Below are 19,362 nucleotides of genomic sequence, written 5' to 3'. Positions count from 1 at the left end.
AGACTTGCTGGGTTTTATGAAGGCTGGAGTAGAACTCTGGAAGTATTTTCTACATCATAGTGTCTTATTGATAGATAATGTTTAGTTGTCCTGAAGTGTTTGTAATAGTCTTATATTTTTAAGAATTATATTTTTGAGAATTATAGAGTACATTATATATGTTCATTCAGTTGGTATATGCCAAAGAAAAAGGGAAGAAACATCCCTGTTTTAGTTACTATTGTATTGCTGTGAAGAAACACCATGACAAGCAACTTATAAATGGAAGCTCCGATTTTTGCCGGGCTTGCAATTTCAGAAAGTTAGTCTGTAAGCATGAAGGAAGCATGATTGCACCAGGCAGGCATGGTGCTGGAGCAGTAGCTGAGATCTTATATCCTGATCCACAGGCAGAGAGCTCAGTGTAAAAGGAATTAAATATTCTAGCTAAACTTGTATAAAAGACACACAATCCAGATGTTTTATTTACAAGCTGGAAGCCTGGATTGGGCAGGCTTTGGAGCTATTTTAACTTACATCCCAGCCAAATGTCCCTTGTTACTTGCTGTTTCTCCTGGCCATGTGCTCATGATCTATCTCTTCTCATGGCAGCTTCCTCCTCCCTTGGTCTCCTTTCCTTTCTTGGTCCCCCTATTCTCTGCCTACACACACACACACACACACACACCAAGTAGTCAAAAACCTGCCTGCTTCTATCTATTGCCCAGTCATAGGCTTTACCCTTTCCTTGACCAATTAACTTAGGGAGCAAGGTTACATAGCATCATTTGGTATACATGAGGATCTCATCATGGGGGGGCAACCAGATCCTGGGGACCAGTATTTAACATTTGAATAGAAGCAGCATCAGACCAATCTCCTATTGACTGGCCCTAACATGTATTTAGGAAATACCAGTCACATACCTTCTAATCCCTCCCAAAACAGTTTCACCAACTAGGGTTCAATTATTCAATATATGAGCCTATGAGGGGCATTCTTATTTAAACTGCCATATTCTATTCCCTGGACCCATATGTAGGCTTGTAGCCATTATCATAATGCAAAAATCATTCAGTCCAACTGCAAAAGTCCCCATATTCCTTTAGAGTCTCAACACTGTTTAAAGTCTGAAGTCTATTCTGAGACTCAAACCAGTCTCTTAACTGTAACACCCTATAAAGTCAAAAGTCAGGTTATAGCCGGGCGTGGTGGCGCACGCCTTTGATCCCAGCACTTGGGAGGCAGAGACAGGCAGATTCCTGAGTTTGAGGACAGCCTGGTCTACAAAGTGAGTTCCAGGACAGCCAGGGCTATACAGAGAAACCCTGTCTCGGAAAAACAAAAACAAAAACAAAAACAAAAACTTTAGGTTATATGCTTTGAACATACAGTACACAGAAAATACCATTACCATTCTAAATGGGAGGAAAGGGTGTGTATTGAGGAAATACTGGACCAAAGCTGACAAACCCAGCAGGGCAAACTCCAAATCCTGTAACTCTGTCTGACATCAGAGAGCTTATTAGGTACTAGCTCATCAGACTCCCACTCCGTCCAGCTCTGCTGAATGAAACACACCTCTTGGGCCGTTTCCACACCCTGTCTGCAGCTCTTCCTGGTAAGTTTCCTATGGCTCTGGCATCTACAACATCTTGAGGTCTCCGATGCAATTCAGGCTACGCCTTCAAAGAGCTCATGATGGCTTGTCCAGGACTCCATGCAGGGACTCCCCTGCCTCATGCCTTAGCAGCTTTCCTTAACTTCCAAAGGAGATTCCACAACCTCTTTACTGCTCTATCGTTTATAACTAAAGCCAGAACCACAAGGCTGAAGCTGCCAAATTCTTCTACTTGCTTGGGATATAATCTGTCCCCTCCTTGAATTACATTTGCATAAGCTCATTGTTGCTCTTTAAAAACAGATAATTCCTTAAGCCTGTATTAGCCAGGAGGGGTCTCTCCCTGAGGGCGTCACTCACTTTATACCATTTGTCTTCAGGCCTTTCTTTAAACTCCTCAGATCCTTGAGCACAAGGTTTGGCACCAACAGTACATTCTCTTGAGCTCTTTTTCTCCTTAAACTTGTATGGTTTTTTTTTTTTTTTTTTTTTTTTTTGCCCCACTTGCTCTTTTTCATTGTAAATGTGCATAAGATTACTAGGTTAGCATGGAATCTGCTCTGTCAATATTAGTGTATACTTTTCAGTTTTACTTGGGGCAGATTTTTAGGACAAGGTAAAAAAAACAACCACTTTCTTTGCTAAAATATCACAAGAATGGTCTCTATCTAGTCACTAATACAGTTTTGCTCTGAAACCTTGAGATGGGCCTCCAAAGCAAATTGCTCGCAGCAATACAATCTTCCACACTTCTACCTGGCTTGTCCGTCCATTAAGTCCTGTCTGCAGCATTCAGCTGCTTCCCTCCCTCCCTCCCTCCCTTCCTTCCTTCCTTCCTTCCTTCCTTCCTTCCTTCCTTCCTTCCTAATTTAATTTTATTTTTTTAACATATTCACTTTATATCCCACACACTGCACCCTTCCCAGGGCAACACACACACAGTTCTTCCCCCATGTCCCTCTGCCCTTCTCTTTTAAGTGGATGGTGGCGCCCCTGGGTATCCCCTCTACCCTGGTACTTCAAGTCTGTGCATGGATAGGGAAATTTCTCTCCCACTGAGGCCAGACAAGGCAGCCCAGCTAGTAGAGCATATCTCACAGACAGGCAACAACTTTAGGAATAGCTCCTGCACCAGTTGTTTGAGACCCACATGAAGGTTAAGCTGTATATCTGCTACATATGAGCAGGGAGGCCTAGGTCCAGCCTGTGTATCTTCTTTTGTTGGTGGTTCAGACTCTTAAGAGCCCCAAGGGTCCTGGTTAGTTGACTTTGTTGGTCTTCCTGTGGAGTTCCTAATCCCGTTGGGGTCTGCAATCCTCCTTCCTATTCTTCCATAAGAGTCTCCAAGCTCCATCCTCTGTTTGGCTGTGGGTGTCTTGTATCTGTCTGAGTCAGCTGCGGGGGGAGCCTCTCATAGGGCAACTGTGCTCCTGGTTGCAAGCATAACAGTATCATTAATAGTATTAGGGATTGGTACTTGCCCATGAGATGGGTCTCAAGTTGGGCCAGTTTTGGTTAGGCTCAGTCTCTGTGCCATCCCCAGTCCCTGCATTTCTTGTAGACAGGATAAATTTTAGGTTGAAAGTTTTGTGGGCGGGTTGGTGTCTCTATTGCTCCTCTGGGGTTTCTGCCTATTAGTTGCTTTTCTAATCCAAAGTCCCAAATTCCACATTCCACCAACAGCGTGGTCAGGCAGGCCAGTTACTGCAGTGAGCTATTCCCTGCTACCAACTATGTTTTAATTATTGTTTTGTTGCTATGAAGAGATGCCATGACCAAGTCAACTTATAAAAGAAAGCATTTATTTGAAGGCTTGCTTACAGTTTCAGAGGGTTAGCCCATGATCATCATGGTAGAGAGACCTTGCAGCATGCAGGCATGGTGACTGGAGTAGATAGGGAGTTTACACTTTGATCCACGTGCAGTAGGCAGAGATCTCCAGACTGAGCCTAGCATGTGTTTTGGAAACTTCAAAGCCCATCCCTTGAGGCTACCTTCTCCCAAAAGCCCACACATCCTGATTCTTCCTTTAAAAGCCCACCAGTTAGGGACCAAACATTCAAAATTATGAGCCTATGGGGGCCACTCTCATTCAAGCCACCACAATTCCCAAGTTAATATAGGAAATTTGATCATTGAAAGAAAGGAAAGAAGGAAGGACATGGTGCTGGAGAGTGATGGCTCAAAAGTACTTGCTGCTCTTCCAGAGCATTTATGTTTGGCTCCCAGCACCTACATCTGAGACAGTTCATAACTGCTTATAACTCCAGCTTCAGAGGATCCAACACCTTCTGGCCTCCACAAGTTACCTGCACATACAAGGTGTTAACACACAGATGCACACATACACATAAGTGAAAAATACTTTAAAAGGTGAAAGAAGATACAAATGGCAACTTGTGATCTAATTTGCATAATTTAATATTGCTACTATTTCTGGTCTATAAAATGTGCTGTGTGTCTAATATAGTGCCTTCATATTCCTAATGACATTTCTGTGCAGAAATAGAAAATCTACCCGATGTTTATTTGTAGCCTGAAGAGACTTCATTACCAAAACAATCTTTAAAATGAGCTGAAAAAGACAAATCATGCTTATCCAAACTTACTACAAAACCATATAATTAATTATTGAACACGGATGAGAATCTAGCTGGTGTGTCTGGCCATGGGCTGCATGTACTTGAATATAGCTATGAATGTGGCCCAACACCAAATAGTAAACTTACTTCAACACATTATGAGATTTCTTTTGTGGCTTTGTCTTTAACTCATAAGTGGTAGCTTTGTAGATGACTGACAGTATCATGATGTCAAAAAGTTGGGCACTATCTTAGGGTTTTACTGCTGTGATCAGACACCATGACCAAGGTAACTCTTATAAGGACATTTAATTGGGGCTGGTTTACAGGTTCAGAGGTTCAATCCATTATCATCAAGGCAGGCATGGTACAGGAGCTGCCTGAGAGCTCTACATCTTCATCTGAAGGCTGCTAGGAGAATACTGGCTTCCAGGCAGCTAGGATGATGGTCTTAAAGCCCACACCCACAGTGACACACCTTCTCCAACAGGGCCACGCCTTCTAATAGGGCCATTCCCTGGGCTGAGCATCTATAAACCATCACAGGCATCCAGGAAGGAAATACTTAAGGTCATCATGAAAACTTGGCAAAATATTCACAGCATTCATCCTGGCAGTCATTTATTAGGTGTAACTCTACTTTTCAGGCAGTAAAAGAAACAGACAAATTCAACATTATGAAGATTGGCAGGTTTGCTGCATTAAAACACTTCATAGAGCAAAAAGAACTTGTAGTTGGGAAAATGTTTTCATTTTTCTAATAATACCCGTTTTATACCGAGAATTTCTAAAACCTAACTACAATATTAAAAACAGTTCAGCAATGGACAAAGGACTTAGTGATGATTTTAAGTAGTCTTGAAGGTCAGTGTGTAAGGAGACAAGCTTAGAGCCACAGTTGCAGTTACCACAGTGGAAAGGAGGGAGAAATGCTGTGCTGCTGTGTAACACATAGGACGTTTCCATCTCACAAGATGAAGTGTCTGGAGTTTGTTGGTACAACAGTGTGTGTGTGTGTGTGTGTGTGTGTGTGTGTGTGTATGTGTATATATTGAATTGTGCACTTAAAAACATTCATCTTGATTCATATTTCAAAACAGGAATAAACCCACAAACACATGCTAAAACAAAAGACTTCTTTTATTGTATTACTGTTATAAAATATTTAAGAGTAAATGAAAAGAGGTTAACATTCTATGCAATTGTGTATCTGCTGTTAACAAGACCCTATTTAAGTACTGTGGGGAAGGTCAGATAGGAAATGCTGAGATCAACACTATGTAACAAGAAGTAAAAGAAATAGATTGCTATTCTTCAGCCTGAGTACACAGGGGAGAAATTGTAGGAGAACAAAATCAAAGTGGTTAGAAACCTGTGGCATCGGTCTAAGTCTCCCCAGTCCACTCGATGAGGATTTTTTATTCTGCCTGTGTAGAGATTATGGATGAATGAGATACTCAAGGTGGACAAAAATACTGGTCTTTAAGAGCTCTCGTTTCCTTCATTGACTTGACAGTAGCAATTTGTGACAGTAAGTATGAAGCAGCAGCTGCAAGATTCTGGGATTCTGAACTCTGTGCAGGCAGGCCTTGGCTATCAGAATCCAGGGTATTACAGCACTTAGCTTGAGATCTGAGGGTCAGGGCCTGCACGGGCTTTTCTTTGTCTGTAGAGTATTTTACCAGCTCTGACTCTCCCTTACCCCTTTCCTTTTTGTCTTTCCCTCGTTGCCCCAACCCTTTCATTTCCTATTCTTTTCCTGCCCAGTTGCACCTCAGCTGTTGAACTGATCCCTTGTCAGTCTGCCAGGGCTTCCAATACCTGCCTTTGTCTAAGAGTCTGGAGTCCATCACCAGGATACCTGGAGGAAATGTTAGAGATGGGCACATGAATCTGGAGTTGAATCCCAGATCCTTTTCTAAGCAGTGTTGTGACTCTGAACACACTGTATAAAGTCATCCATACAATGGGGATAGCAAAGGAGTTAGGAACAACACTCACTGCACTAGTCCAAAGGAACCTTACCTCTTTGCCTTTACTGTTGCTTTTCCCATTGTATGATTTTCAGTGATGCTTTCTGGAGGAAATGTGTTAAAACATACTATTTAAAAGGATTTTTAGAGTTTTTTAATTATGTGAGGGTGGGGTATGGCATGTTAGTGCGGTGTCACTGGAAGTTCCTGAAGTTGGAGTTAGGATGGTTGTTGGCTACTGAAGCATCTGTCCAGCCACTCATATCCATTGCTCTCTTAAGATACAGCATCTTGCTTCCTATAAGGTTTGTCTTCTTATAAGATGGGTCCCAGACTGATTGATGTTGCAGTTCAGCTGCTGGGGCTTTTTAGAATTTCCATTTCAGAAAAAGTCCTATATTTTGATGTTAATATTTTTGTATTTTCTCTTTTACCGTAATTTAAATCATGACTAGGTAATTTTTGACACCATATGGAAATGTTTGCCTTTTTCTTTGCTGTGTTGCTTGCTAGTCATCATTAATAGGAAAAATTAATTATTTAAAGAAAATGCTTTACAATTTTAAATTCAATATTTAGTATATTTTTATGCCACTTTTAGGGCTTAGATGGTTTAATGATGCAAAATGATAGTTAAATTTATCTTCCATATAGTTAAACTATCAAACTGGCCTAGTAACTTTAAGATAAGTAAGTTTATAGACAGTTCTACTATTTTATTAAGTTCATAGCTTTGAACTGTGTGATTTAATTATAATATTCTGAAGTCTAAAAATCCCAAGCACATAGGATAAAGGAATTAGTCTAAAGGTTAAGATAGTTCTTTGACCAGTAGTAACCCCTGTCAGCTTTCCAGGCATACAATCTGAGTAGTATGCTAATGACTCCCTCTACTGGACAGAAGAGCAGTTTCAGTTTTTTATTTTTATTTTTTTGTTTGGAGGTTTTCATTTTTGATTTGTTTTTGTCATTGTTTTTCTGTATTCTTTTTTTAAGGATTGAATGTTTAAATATAATGTAGGCATAATCTCATTACTATGATATTTAGAGAGAAACCATGTCTTGTATATGATATTTGTAACTTGTAAAGTAATGTATCCCTAGCCAGCTGTCATTTTATACTCCGGCAGAGTTGAGAAAGAAGAGGTTTCTGTTGCAGGACGGTGAAAGGGGGACTTTTTTTTTTTTTAACTGATTCACTTTACATTCCATTCACTGCCTGCCTCCTTGGCACCCCTTCCCACAATCCTCACCCCCTTTCCCTTCTCTGAGCAGATAGGGTCCCCCTAAGGATCACCCCACCCTGACACATCAAGTGTCTGCAAGGCTAGGCACTTCCTTTCCCACTGAGGCCAGACAAGGCAGCCCAACTAGAAGAACATATCCCACAGACAGGCAACAGCTTTAGGGATAGCCCCTGCTCCAGTTGTTCAAGATCCACCCAAAGTCCAAGCTGCACACCTGCTACATATATGTGGGAGGCCTAGGTCCAGCCCGTGTATGCTCTTTGGTTGGTGATTCAAACTCTGAGAGCCCCAAGGGTCCAGGTTAGTTGACTCTATTGGGCTTCCTGTGGAGTTCCTTTCTTTCCCCTTTGGTCTGCCATCCTTCCCCTGTTCTTCCATAAGAGAGCCCAAGCTCCATCCACTGTTTGACTGTGGGTCTCTGCATCTGTCCAAGTCAGCTGCTGTGTGGAGCCTCTCAGAGAACAGCCATGCTAGGCTCCTGCCTGCAAGCATAACAGTATCATTAATAGTGTCAGGGATTGGTGCTTGCCCATGGGACGGGTCTCAAGTTGGCTGGTTATTGGTTGGCCATTCCCTCAGTCTCTGCTCATCCCCTGTGCCTATATTTCTTGTAGACAGGATAAATTTTGGGTTGAAATTTTTGTGGGTAGGCTGGTGTCTCTATTGCTCCACTGGGGTTCCTGCAAGGCTGCAGGAGGTAGCCTCTTCAGGTTCCATATCCCCAGTGAGAGGGGGACTCTTTTTTTTTTTTTCCTTTGTATTGAGTCTTTGTGACTTTCACACCATGTCCCCCAATTGCTCTCATCTCCGGGTCCCTCCATATCCACCCTCTGCCTTGCAGCCTCCCCTGAAAGGGGTGGGAGGTTCCTAAAGCAAATATTGTGAAAAGGAAAGGCATCCCTTTCGTAACTGTTTATATTCTGGTTGAGGAGTCTGGGTAGCATTTGGGATTTTCAAAATACTCATAGGTAGGTGATTAAAGGTTGTGGGTTCAGCTTCTTTCCTGTGGGAGAATGAATGACATTAAAAGACCAGCATTCCTTTCGAGGATTAGCCCCAAAGCAGCACCAGTGAGTGTAACACTGTATTGTTATATTGACTGTAATTTCTCCCCATTTTCTTCTACCTCTACCATACTCTTCCCTCAAAAAAAAAAAAACCAAGCAAAAGAAAAAACCCAAAAAACCTATTTCAAATTCAAATTAATGTTGCTTTGATTGTTGTATGCAAAATTACTATTCATTTAGAATTTTTTTTTTACTTGCCTAACAAAGTTTTTCTTTTCATATTGACATCTTTGGTAGATTTGACTTGAAAGAAATAGAAAATCAATTTAGAGCACTATGTTTATGTATTAAAGTGGCTGTCTAGCTATTCCTTTAATATGTGACTGTTCTTAATATTTTATTCTACAGCTACCATTTTTGTTAAAACTATTGCAGTTAACAGATCTAGAACAACAAATCTTCATTATTTACATTGAGTAACAATGAAATTCGGGTTTGTTTGTTTACTAGACTGATTTTCATAATTTATCATGGAATTTATGTAAGGGAAGTTATTAAAGACAAATACTCTAATCATAATGAGCATTCCTGTGTTATTCATGATTTAACATATATTACAGCAATATTGTAATAGAATATGGTTTTATCGTGTTCTTGTAATAAGATGGTGTTGCCTGTTTTAAGATGCTGGAACTTGGAGAAAGAGAAGCTCTAGAACCTGTAGTGTGAGAAACCTTTAGTGAAGCTTTTCCTTGTTTGATTACAAGGCCCTCAAAAGCATCACCAGCATTTACTTGCTCTGCCCGAGACTTCTGGGTGTGAGCAAATAAATGAGAAGAGTGGATTCATTTGCATTTCAAGGCCAAGTTGTTGAATTTTGAATATTTTTAAAATGTCTATAATTTGTATCTTTAAAATTGGACTGTAAATTGTAGAGAGCTGTTTTATTTAATTTCTGCTTAGAAATGACTCTCATAGATATCTGAGATACTTAATTTCTGAAAGTCTAGATTTTGTTGTCTGTTAACAGATTTTCTTATTTCTACTTTCAGTCTTCGGCAATTACCGAACCCATTCTACTAAAATGTAGAAATACTAAACTTACAAGTTAGCATTCTTGTGAAAACAGAAGAAAAAACTCAAAACAGCTTTAAGGGCAAGTGGAGCACCTCCCTGTAGGATTTATATTCTACCAGTGGATATCATTAAAAGATAAGAAGCCTTACTCTGTCAGCTCCATGATTGCTGTAATTACAGGTCCTTTTTGGTATGATCCTGTGATACTGAAATGGACTTACAGGCTTATTTATATTCTCTAATTTTTCTGATTTTAGTTTATTTGCAGTTTGCATTTTGATAAACACCCTTAAATTTTTCTTGTACCTTTTTATAGTCCTCACTTATGTATACTGTCACATACGTTATACTCTGTACACTGACATCCCCTCTCATCATAGTTTTGCTGTCTATGTGCATGTGTGTGTTTGTGTTATTGCTGTTTTATAGCAAGACCCTGTCTCAGTGAAAAGGAGGGATGCAGACGGTAGAGGAGTCAGGGAGCGAAAGGGAGGGAAAAGAGACTTAGTGATTAGGATACGTAACCTAGCTTCTGTTTCTTTGCTTTTAGCATTAGTGTTTGAAAAGGCTCTATGATTTTCCTCTGTTCAAATAAAGTACAGTTATTAAATACAAATACTTGTTTAAAGCCATAATAGGTATAATGTGATATTCTACCAAATGATACAATACAGAATCTTGGATTTCTACAACAAAAATATTTGATTTGCTGTAATTTATTTTATTGTTAGTTTTATTTATCCTATTTTGTGGGTATTTACCTGCATGTAATTATATGCACCACTTGCATGCCTGGTGGCCATGGAGACCAGAAGAGGGACCTGGATCCCCTAAGACTGAAGTTACAAAGGGTTGTAAGGTACCATGTGGTGCTGAGACTCAAACCCTGGGTCCTCTGCCAAAGCAACAAATGCTCCTAACCACTGAGCCACTCTCTAGACCTGAGTCACTGTAATCAGATCCAAAATCTTTGCTTTCAGGAACTTGGAAACTTTTCCGTAGATGATTGCTTTGATGATATTACTAGCATTTGGTTGAGAATAGCATGTAAAATGGATGTTATGACAGGTATCCAGCTCATTAAAAATAAAACAAATTTATTATGACAATGCTGGATCTATGCACAAACACCCAGGAGTCCAAGTTACCTTCTATGACTAGCAAAGATGAACTCTTCTTTGTGTCATGAGCTTTCAAGGTAACTAAAGAAGGGAACATTTACAGTTGGCTTTCAGAAAGATTTAAGCCAAGTAGCAATTTTTAAATATAAGCTATTAAAATTTTATGCTAAATCTATAATTACAATAAGCATTGTTGAAATACAGAGAGACAAGGGCTCGAGAGATAGCTCATCAGGTAAGAGCACAGTCTGCCCTTCCAGAGGACCTGAGGTCACTCCAGCTACACACACACACACACACACACACACACACACACACACTCTTAAAAAATAATACAAAATCTTTTTAAGAAGGAAATACAAATAAACTGGGGTTATAGGTAAAGTTTCAGTGTAGCATTATATTTAAGCTTCAATGACTGTAGAGGGAGATCACTGACTTTCCTCTAAAGAACAAAAGTACATTTACAGTATTCCTCCTACAGCTCTGACATTTTCATCTTCATTGAAGCCCTTCCCCAGTTTCTGCTCAGCACCATTCTGTTTCCTTGTGAATTTGACCACTATTGATCCTATTGTTAAATAACTTGTTTAGCCTGTTAGTGCAAACATGTAGCATTCTAAATTACTGTGTCATCAGAGACTTGAAAGGCAATGTTTGCATCAGTGGGTTGGCTATTTCTTATTAAATCCAAATTGGTACTTACTGTTATAATAACCTTACTGATTTTTTCACCCTCTTAAATACTTCTATTTAATATTTTTAATGTAGACTTTACTTTTACTTTTTTAGACTGAATCAGGATATGGATCTGAGTCCAGCTTGCGTAGACATGGCTCAATGGTGTCACTGGTGTCTGGAGCAAGTGGCTATTCTGCTACATCCACATCTTCTTTCAAGGTTTGTGGCCATAATGCTTTAAGGAAATGTCATGTGAGTATAGTATTGGACATTGTGAGCACAACTTATGGTTTTTATTTTTATTTCTGTTTGTGTGTGTGTCTTTATGTCTTTGTGTGTGTGTTTGTGCACACACATGCTTCCGCATACACATCTGCATGCATATGCAGAGAACAATTAGTAGGAATCAGTCCTCTCCTTTCACCATTTGGTCCCAGGAGTTAACCTCCAGTAGTCGGGTTTGGCAGTAAGCATTCTGATCCTCTGAGCCATCTAACCAGTCCTTGATAGGTTTTTTTAGGTTTGTTTTTTAAAAGAACTTTTCTATAATGTAATTTATCTGAAGTTGTTATAAAACAAGGGATGAAATCATGGTGCACACAAATAGAAAATGAACACCTTAGATTTACCTTCATTCATTAATGATGTAAGACATGACTTTACAGCTTGGTTCAAAGGAGAATCTGGAGAATATTAAAATGATTTGCTGATGTAAAACTGACCAGCATCCACAGACTAATAATAATCAATGCCTTAAGAATTTGGCTCAGTGGCAGAGCACTTGGCTAGCTTGCAAATGTCCTGGAGTTAACCACCGCCCTGCAAAAGTAATCAATACTTCTGCACCTAGCAGAGCTTATTTGCATCTCTTGAGACAAAAGTCACATAACACTATTGATTTCCTATTCAAAGACTTGTCAGATAACTCATATACAATGACAAGGAAAAACTTAGGTGGTCTGACTTCATCTGCTCCTCAGGGTTTCCCTATCAACACTCATCAATACTACTAAATTACATCCAGTAATAATGAATTTGTCCATTTCAAAGTCTGTCTATGTGTCTTCACAGTGTTTTAGCAGATTATCAGGCAGTATTCCTTTCCTATTATTTATGGGTTTGTCAGTTTCAAAGCCCTCTTCACGCCTGTTCCTAGGAATAGTACCTTGAACTTTATAGCTCTAATTATCCCATTCCCTCCATGCATGGGTGTCAGCCTAAAAGGTGATCAGACATCATAGGGCCAACAGCCCGGATTTGTTTCACTTTACTCACACACCCTCTCTCTGTGTTTTGCAGAAAGGCCACAGTTTACGTGAGAAACTGGCTGAGATGGAGACGTTTCGAGACATCCTGTGCCGGCAGGTTGATACTCTCCAGAAGTACTTTGATGTCTGTGCTGATGCTGTCTCCAAGGATGAACTTCAAAGGGATAAAGGTTACTTCAGCTATTCCCACTATTTTTTACTTGGAGAATGAGTAGATTTAAAGCCTCTAAATCGTAATGAGTAATGTCTTTAAGTAATAAAGGTAATTATAAGGACTTTTGTCAGAAACTACTAGTATAACGGATTTCAGTGTCCATGTGACTTGAGTACTTTAGTCACATACTAATTTATTTCTGACTATCCATACCAGATGCCATTTAAATGGCACTCTATTGTTGTAAGTAAAAACTTGGTAATATTGAGCACCTCACATTATTTCTAAATAATTTACCCCAGGAGGTCTGTTAGAAGATCATCCAGATGTTAAATCAGTCATGTGATTAATTTCTCATACTTTTTTCTCTTGTTTCTCTTTCCATTTCTCCTTTTAATTTAGCTCTTTTGCTATCTTTCCTTTCCCCCTCCCTCTTTATGCCTTTTTTCCATAGAAAAAGTAAAAAGAAAGAAAGAGAGAGAGAGAGAAAGAAAGAAAGAAGTTACATATTCTTTAAAAAATAATGTAATAGGTTCTTACTTTAAAGGAAAAATATGTTATCTTCCATTAGCTTTTTTTTTTTTCCTTTTGTTTTTTTCAAACTGTAAATGTATAGCCCTGGCTGTCCTGGAACTCACTCTGTAGACCAGGCTGGACTGGAACCCACAGAGATCCACCTGCCTCCACCTCTGAGTGCTGAGATATAAGGCATGCACCACCACCACCCAGCTCAATTAGCTTTTAATGTGAGGCTTATAGTTATTTCCCCTCTGTTATTGTCAAAGTCAAGTTCAGCTGTTCTCTTAATCCCATCGAGGTGAGAATGAGCTCTCAGTATTAGCAGCTAGCACTGCGCTCACCCCTAGTGTAAGTGCATTGCAGGGCACGGCTGCATTTCTTGGCCTTTTTCTCCTTCTGTGTTAACATCATATAATTTAATTTTTTCTCCTTTGTTCATCTTTTAGCTATAACTTTTTTTTAATTGCTACTTTAGGGCTTATGGTTTATGTATATAACTTACCACAAGTCTGCCTTCAAAGTAATACTATAATAACACTTCATGTACAATATCCAAAGCTTCTAGTAGTGTATTTCCTTTTTGCTCCACTACTGAGGCAAGACTGTTCTGAATCTCTAGCCAGCTCCCTCTGAGGTTTCTCACTCTGCACTGTAGGAATAAGTAACTTTGCTAACCCTCCCACGTAAGAACTGGGTACCACTCCCTGGAATCTCTTTCAGAAGGATTGTCCCTGCTGTTAGTAATTAAGTACTCAAAACACCTGCTGATTTCTGTGGTTTCCATGTGGTCCTGCCCCTGCTATTTATCTCCCTGTGGAAACCATTGTGTGTGGTCTCAGCTACATCTCATCTCCGCAGTCTACCAGATTTCCTGGCTTTAATGCACAGGCAACTGGAGATGTCGTAGAGCTCATATCATTTGATTCCAGCTCTTGAGGATCACTCTTTTTTACTGTTATCTAGTATCCAGTGTCCATTGTCTTGTAGATTCTGCCCATGTTTTAGAATAGAATTTATGGTAAAGAATAAATTCAGTCCCTGTTATTCACCTAGCCAGAGCAGAAATTTTGTCCATTAGCTACAGCCCCACCCTATCTTTGTATTTTAAATAGCTCACTGAGGGAGCCTGTCTCAAAAGATACTACAGAGAATGATTGACCTTCTCAAGCACACAGGCTCAGTAATAGAGCATTGTTCAGCATGAGTGAGGCATTAGGTTCAAGGCCTATGCCTGAAAAAGTGGGGGACGGCAATAACAACAACTTGAAGGCTGTTTAATTTGTTCCTATGTAAAATGAATAACAGACTAAATTTATCCATTACCATAAATCTTTAAAAGTGGACAAAATCTATGAGACACTGGACACTACTTCTCAGACCACAGTAGAAGACAGCACACACACATAGGTGCATGCACACATCACTGAATAGTTCTATCAAGTTCCTAGAAGATCATATTACAAAGGAGACAAAAGGTTGCTCTTAGCAAGAGCAACTCTTATTTCCGGTATGATTCCGGTAAGATTCTGGTATCTTAGAATATTCAGATATTGAGAAATTGATCACTGGTTATTCAAATCATATGGGAGATCTTAAGAAAAAAATAATTTATCATGCTGTCATGAACCCAATATATCAGAAACAAATAGACACAGTTTTTTTTCACCTTTCAGGATGCTGTCATCTAAATTCACAAGCCATATTACTTCTAATTCATCTCATTCCATTGATAGCTGGCTGTCACTGCTTAGAGATGGTGGGCCTGGGAGAACTGTGCTAATAAATGAGGTGGACTACCGTCTCATGCAGTAGTCAGCTTTCTCTGAGCATCAGACAGTTTATACTCTGAGGGTTAAGAGTGGCCACATGAGTAAGGTTTTCATGAGTTCAAGCTGTATAATCACAAGAACAAGTCACACACAGGTGGCAAAAACATATTTTTCCATGGAGGCATATAAAGGATAGTTTAAACATTTAATTGAATAACATCAGCAAGCAATATTGAATAACCTGGAGTAAACTCTCTCCTATCTGCTATACCTGGGAGGAGCATGAAATCGCGTTCCAAGAACAATTCCATGTTTTAAAGAAACTGAGGTCGCAAGACTAATTGTTTTCTTGGAGTTTCCTCACAAGCACTCAGGATTGTTCTCACACAACTGCATCCATGGACATTGCCCCAACACTGGCCACTGGCGATCACAAGCTTTATTACACTCTTAATTGCTAATATTGTCTTATCATAAACCCAATATATATGTCTGTATGTGTACATATTTGAGTATTTCGGTTATAGAATAGCTACAGAGATGTAGAATGCCTCTACTCAAAGGTGCCTTACTAAAGGTAAAGGCGGAGACCTAACACAGATGGAAGGAAGTCACTGTAAGTAGTTAAGATCATTTACTGAGGAGGAACCCAGTTGAAGAACCCCTGGAAAGCCCTCAGAGCTAGGCTGTGGGGCCGAGTTGTAGAGTTGCAGTGTTTGTGTAGCTGCAGGATTGAGTTAAGGGACCAGTTCCAGATGGCTAGGACTGGACAAAGAATAAGATTTTGTAGTCTCCTGTCAGTTATTGGAGAAATGAAGCTGAGCAGAAGTCTTTGAGACACCTTGTCATATTCTGCCTTTCCGCACCTGAGCTCGTTCATCGGGGAGGAAGAAGCTGCCCGGCTTCATGGTATTCACATTTTATGTGGTCCAGAGGGAGCTGCACCTTTCATTGATAAGTTCATGGGCCTGGTTTTTCTGTTTCCCCATCTGATCCTAGTCTCCTTTGATGTGTTTATGTGTAGTACTGTTTTACTTGTCTTTCTATTTCTCATTGTTGTGTGGGACAGAGGTGATATCTGCATACATAGTTGAGATTCAGAGTCATTCTGCATTTGCTCTGAAAATGGAGCCAATTGCTGCTTTGCACAATGCAGTCATCCAGGTAAAGGGCCTGCCTGAAAACCGCTGTGGCATGCAGTCTAGAGTACCTTTAAGGGGCACATCCTAATCTATACGATACCCTGTATCCTAGGTTTACTGAAACAGAACATTGGGCAGAAGAGAGGGAGAATTTAAAATTCTATTTTTTATTAGATGAGTCTGGATGACTTTTAGTAGAAATAGAGCGTAGCTTTTAGTAAACAAGCCTTCTGAATGCCATGGGGGAAGGCCAGCAGAAAGGGAAAACATACAGAGGTCATTTGAATTTTTCAAGAGAAGCCATCTTTCAAATCATGAGACTAGATAAAATCTAGAGTAAATATAATGAAATATCTGTTGTTGTAGGAAGTCCTAGCTAGAGAGGTAGCTAATAAACTGTTAATTTTCATTGATAAGATTTTTTTAAAATATAGGGAGATTCAAAACCACCCTGGTAAATGAAGTAAAGATCTTAAAAGGTACTTTCAGATACCTTCCAGTCATCCTTATAACATTTGCCAAAGAACTAATACAAGAATGGTTTCATTGTGACTTCAATGGCTAGCATAACTTACTGTTCTCTGAGAGCAAATATGCAAGGTAAATTAATGTGAAAAAAAGTTCCAGATTTCATTTATTTGGTAACATATATATTTGTCTAAAGCCAACATAAAACCTAAAATTTTTTCTCATATTAATGCCTTCTATGAAGAGCATTATTGCAAGTGTGCCATTAATGGGTTTCTTAATAAATTATCAACAAGGAGATAAAAATTAATAAAATCTGAGAGCATATTTAATTTTGGTACAAAAGTATATTGAATACTTGGAAGGATAGAAGGAAAAATGTTAGATAATATTCAGCTGCATAGAAATCAGTACACAGTGTTACACAAAGTAGCAGCTTGTGATTTGAAAATATAGCAAAATTTTTATGTACAAATAAAGGTATTTTTCATTCTCATTCTTTCCCTTGGTCAAGAAAGATTAAAACAATCTCTTTCTCTGAAATGTAGAGCCAAAAGTACTCCTGCAGTAAAGAAATCAGACAATTTGTAAGAAAGTAATAGTGTAGAAAGAGATTCCTTCTGTAGAAAATCCCTCAAAATATAAATCAGGATGCCATAGTGTGGGTCATTTTGCTGAGAAGAGACACCATGACCATGACAACTCTTTTTTTTTTTTTTTTTTAAGATTTATTTATTTATTATATGTAAGTACACTGTAGCTGTCCTCAGACACTCCAGAAGAGGGCATCAGATTTCGTTACAGGTGGTTGTGAGCCACCATGTGGTTGCTGGGATTTGAACTCGGGACCTTCGGAAGAGCAGTCTAAACCACTGAGCCATCTCGCCAGCCTGACAACTCTTATAAAGGAAAACATTTCCCTGCAAATACAGAAATAGTAGATTCAAGAATTTCCAGAGACTAGAAAAAGTCTCTTTCATTTTACAGTTGTCAGTTCTTCTAGGCCTCTTCAAATTTTTTATTTTGGTTTTACCTGCATATATATGAAGGTATGTGGGCACATGTGTCCCATAGTGCCTGTGCTGAGGGAGTTATCTATTATCATATGGGTTCGTAGGATTGAACTCTTGGAGTCAGGCCTGATGGTAAGTGCTTTTACTTTGCTAGACCATTCTAGGACTATTAGAGAATCATAAAATGACCCTAGTGAAAGTAGAAAGAGATAAGACTTAATAGTAACCATCAATTCCACAAATGACAATACATTTTTAAAGTAATATATTTAATAACATTCTACAACATAGTTACAAAGTGTATCTTGAGAACCAGTGAAAACACAGAAGATGGGTAAGAGCATATGCTTGGTTGAATGTAAGAATAAACCAATTCTTATTGTAATATTTTTATTTAGTTGTAGAAGATGATGAAGATGACTTCCCTACAACTCGTTCTGATGGAGACTTTTTGCACAATACCAATGGTAATAAAGAAAAATGTAAGTAATAACTTTTCTCCCTCTATTGAATGAAGTATACTTTGTAAAGTTGCTATATGTCAAAAAATAATTTCTAACTAATTTTCAAAAGCAATGAAACTCCTGAAATTTGAAGTTAAAATATCTTTGAAGAAAAGTTATAAAGGTAAAATGCATATGCCAATATCATGTTAATAATGGCTTGCTGTCTACTGAAGACTGGTTCTAAATGCCCAATATTAATCTCATCTCATTAGTATTGGCAGAGTTAGTTGTTAGGACTAAAAGAGTTTTATTCTTAGCTAGAAAGGACCGGTGGGGATTTGATTGCAGTGTTTCATGTGAGAGTAATTGCTCTGTGTTTAGTATACTCTTCTACACTTGATACATTGGTGTTGAAAGTATTTGATGAGTTATTAGGAAACTTCTTGAAGAATCACAAATTTTTTATTAACATGAACTATAAATTATATACTCTTCTTGACATCTACCTAAAAATCTAAAGTGGATTCCTACTTTTTTAAGATGAATGAAAGTTTTATGAAATTTTAAGTATTTATTTTTGTTGAAATTATAAAAGGATATAAAGTAGAAATCTAGCAGATACATTTCATTGTTTTTTGAGCTGTTTTTTCATGTAATCTTTGGTTTCATACTAGAGCATCCCATTATTGATGCTAAAATTAACTGCTTTTCTCTTTCCGCATTTCCCTTCTTTCTTCCTTATTTCTTACTTCATTTTAACTCCTTTCTTCCTTAGAGTGTACTTCCCCATCCTTGTGCAAAATTCTAACTTAATATTAAAGCTTACTATAAAAGTTGTCTTTGTAGTTTAAAACTAGAATCTTGAAACCTATCAAGTCATCCAGTGACTTTATAGTATTAAAGGACTCTTTGGGATGTTTCTTTGGGTTATTTAATGTCACAGTGAATAATATGATGTAATAGAGAAGGTAATTTATTTGAAGGTTAAACAATCATTAAAAGAAGTTTTAAAACAGCCTAAGCATCCCTCCCACATAATACTCAGCAGTGCCGCTTACTTTTCCAAAAGAGAGCAGATTCTTTTCTCTAGAATTGAAGTGGAGATTTCTAGATTCCTGAACACCAGGCCCATCAAAAGGTAACTGTATTGTGCTATCAAGAAAGTAATTATTGGAGCCGGTAAGATGGCTCCGTCTTAGTTGGGCTTCCCTTGCTACCATGAAAAACCATGACAAAAAAGCAAGTTGGGAGAGGAGAGGGCTTATTTGGCCAACACTTCCATGCACATCGATAAG

General features: G+C 38.7%; 1 protein-coding gene across 2 annotated transcripts in view; it reads left to right on the top strand.

The window, feature by feature from the left end:
• Window positions 1-19,362, top strand: part of Cert1 (ceramide transporter 1) — a 105,012-nt gene that overhangs the window by 48,874 nt on the left and 36,776 nt on the right. For both annotated transcript variants that reach the window (XM_021180963.3, XM_021180965.3), the window contains exons 4-6: window positions 11,400-11,507; window positions 12,588-12,726; window positions 18,020-18,103. In XM_021180963.3, the coding sequence (XP_021036622.1) occupies window positions 11,400-11,507; window positions 12,588-12,726; window positions 18,020-18,103 (331 nt within the window). The remainder of the gene's footprint in view (window positions 1-11,399; window positions 11,508-12,587; window positions 12,727-18,019; window positions 18,104-19,362) is intronic.

Source organism: Mus caroli, unplaced genomic scaffold (genome assembly GCF_978045245.1).
Source record: "Mus caroli unplaced genomic scaffold, Mus_caroli_1 scaffold_15, whole genome shotgun sequence".
NCBI classification, from domain to species: Eukaryota; Metazoa; Chordata; class Mammalia; order Rodentia; family Muridae; genus Mus; species Mus caroli.
Note: the sequence above shows the minus strand (reverse complement) of the source record. Positions and strands in the feature narration are given on the sequence as shown.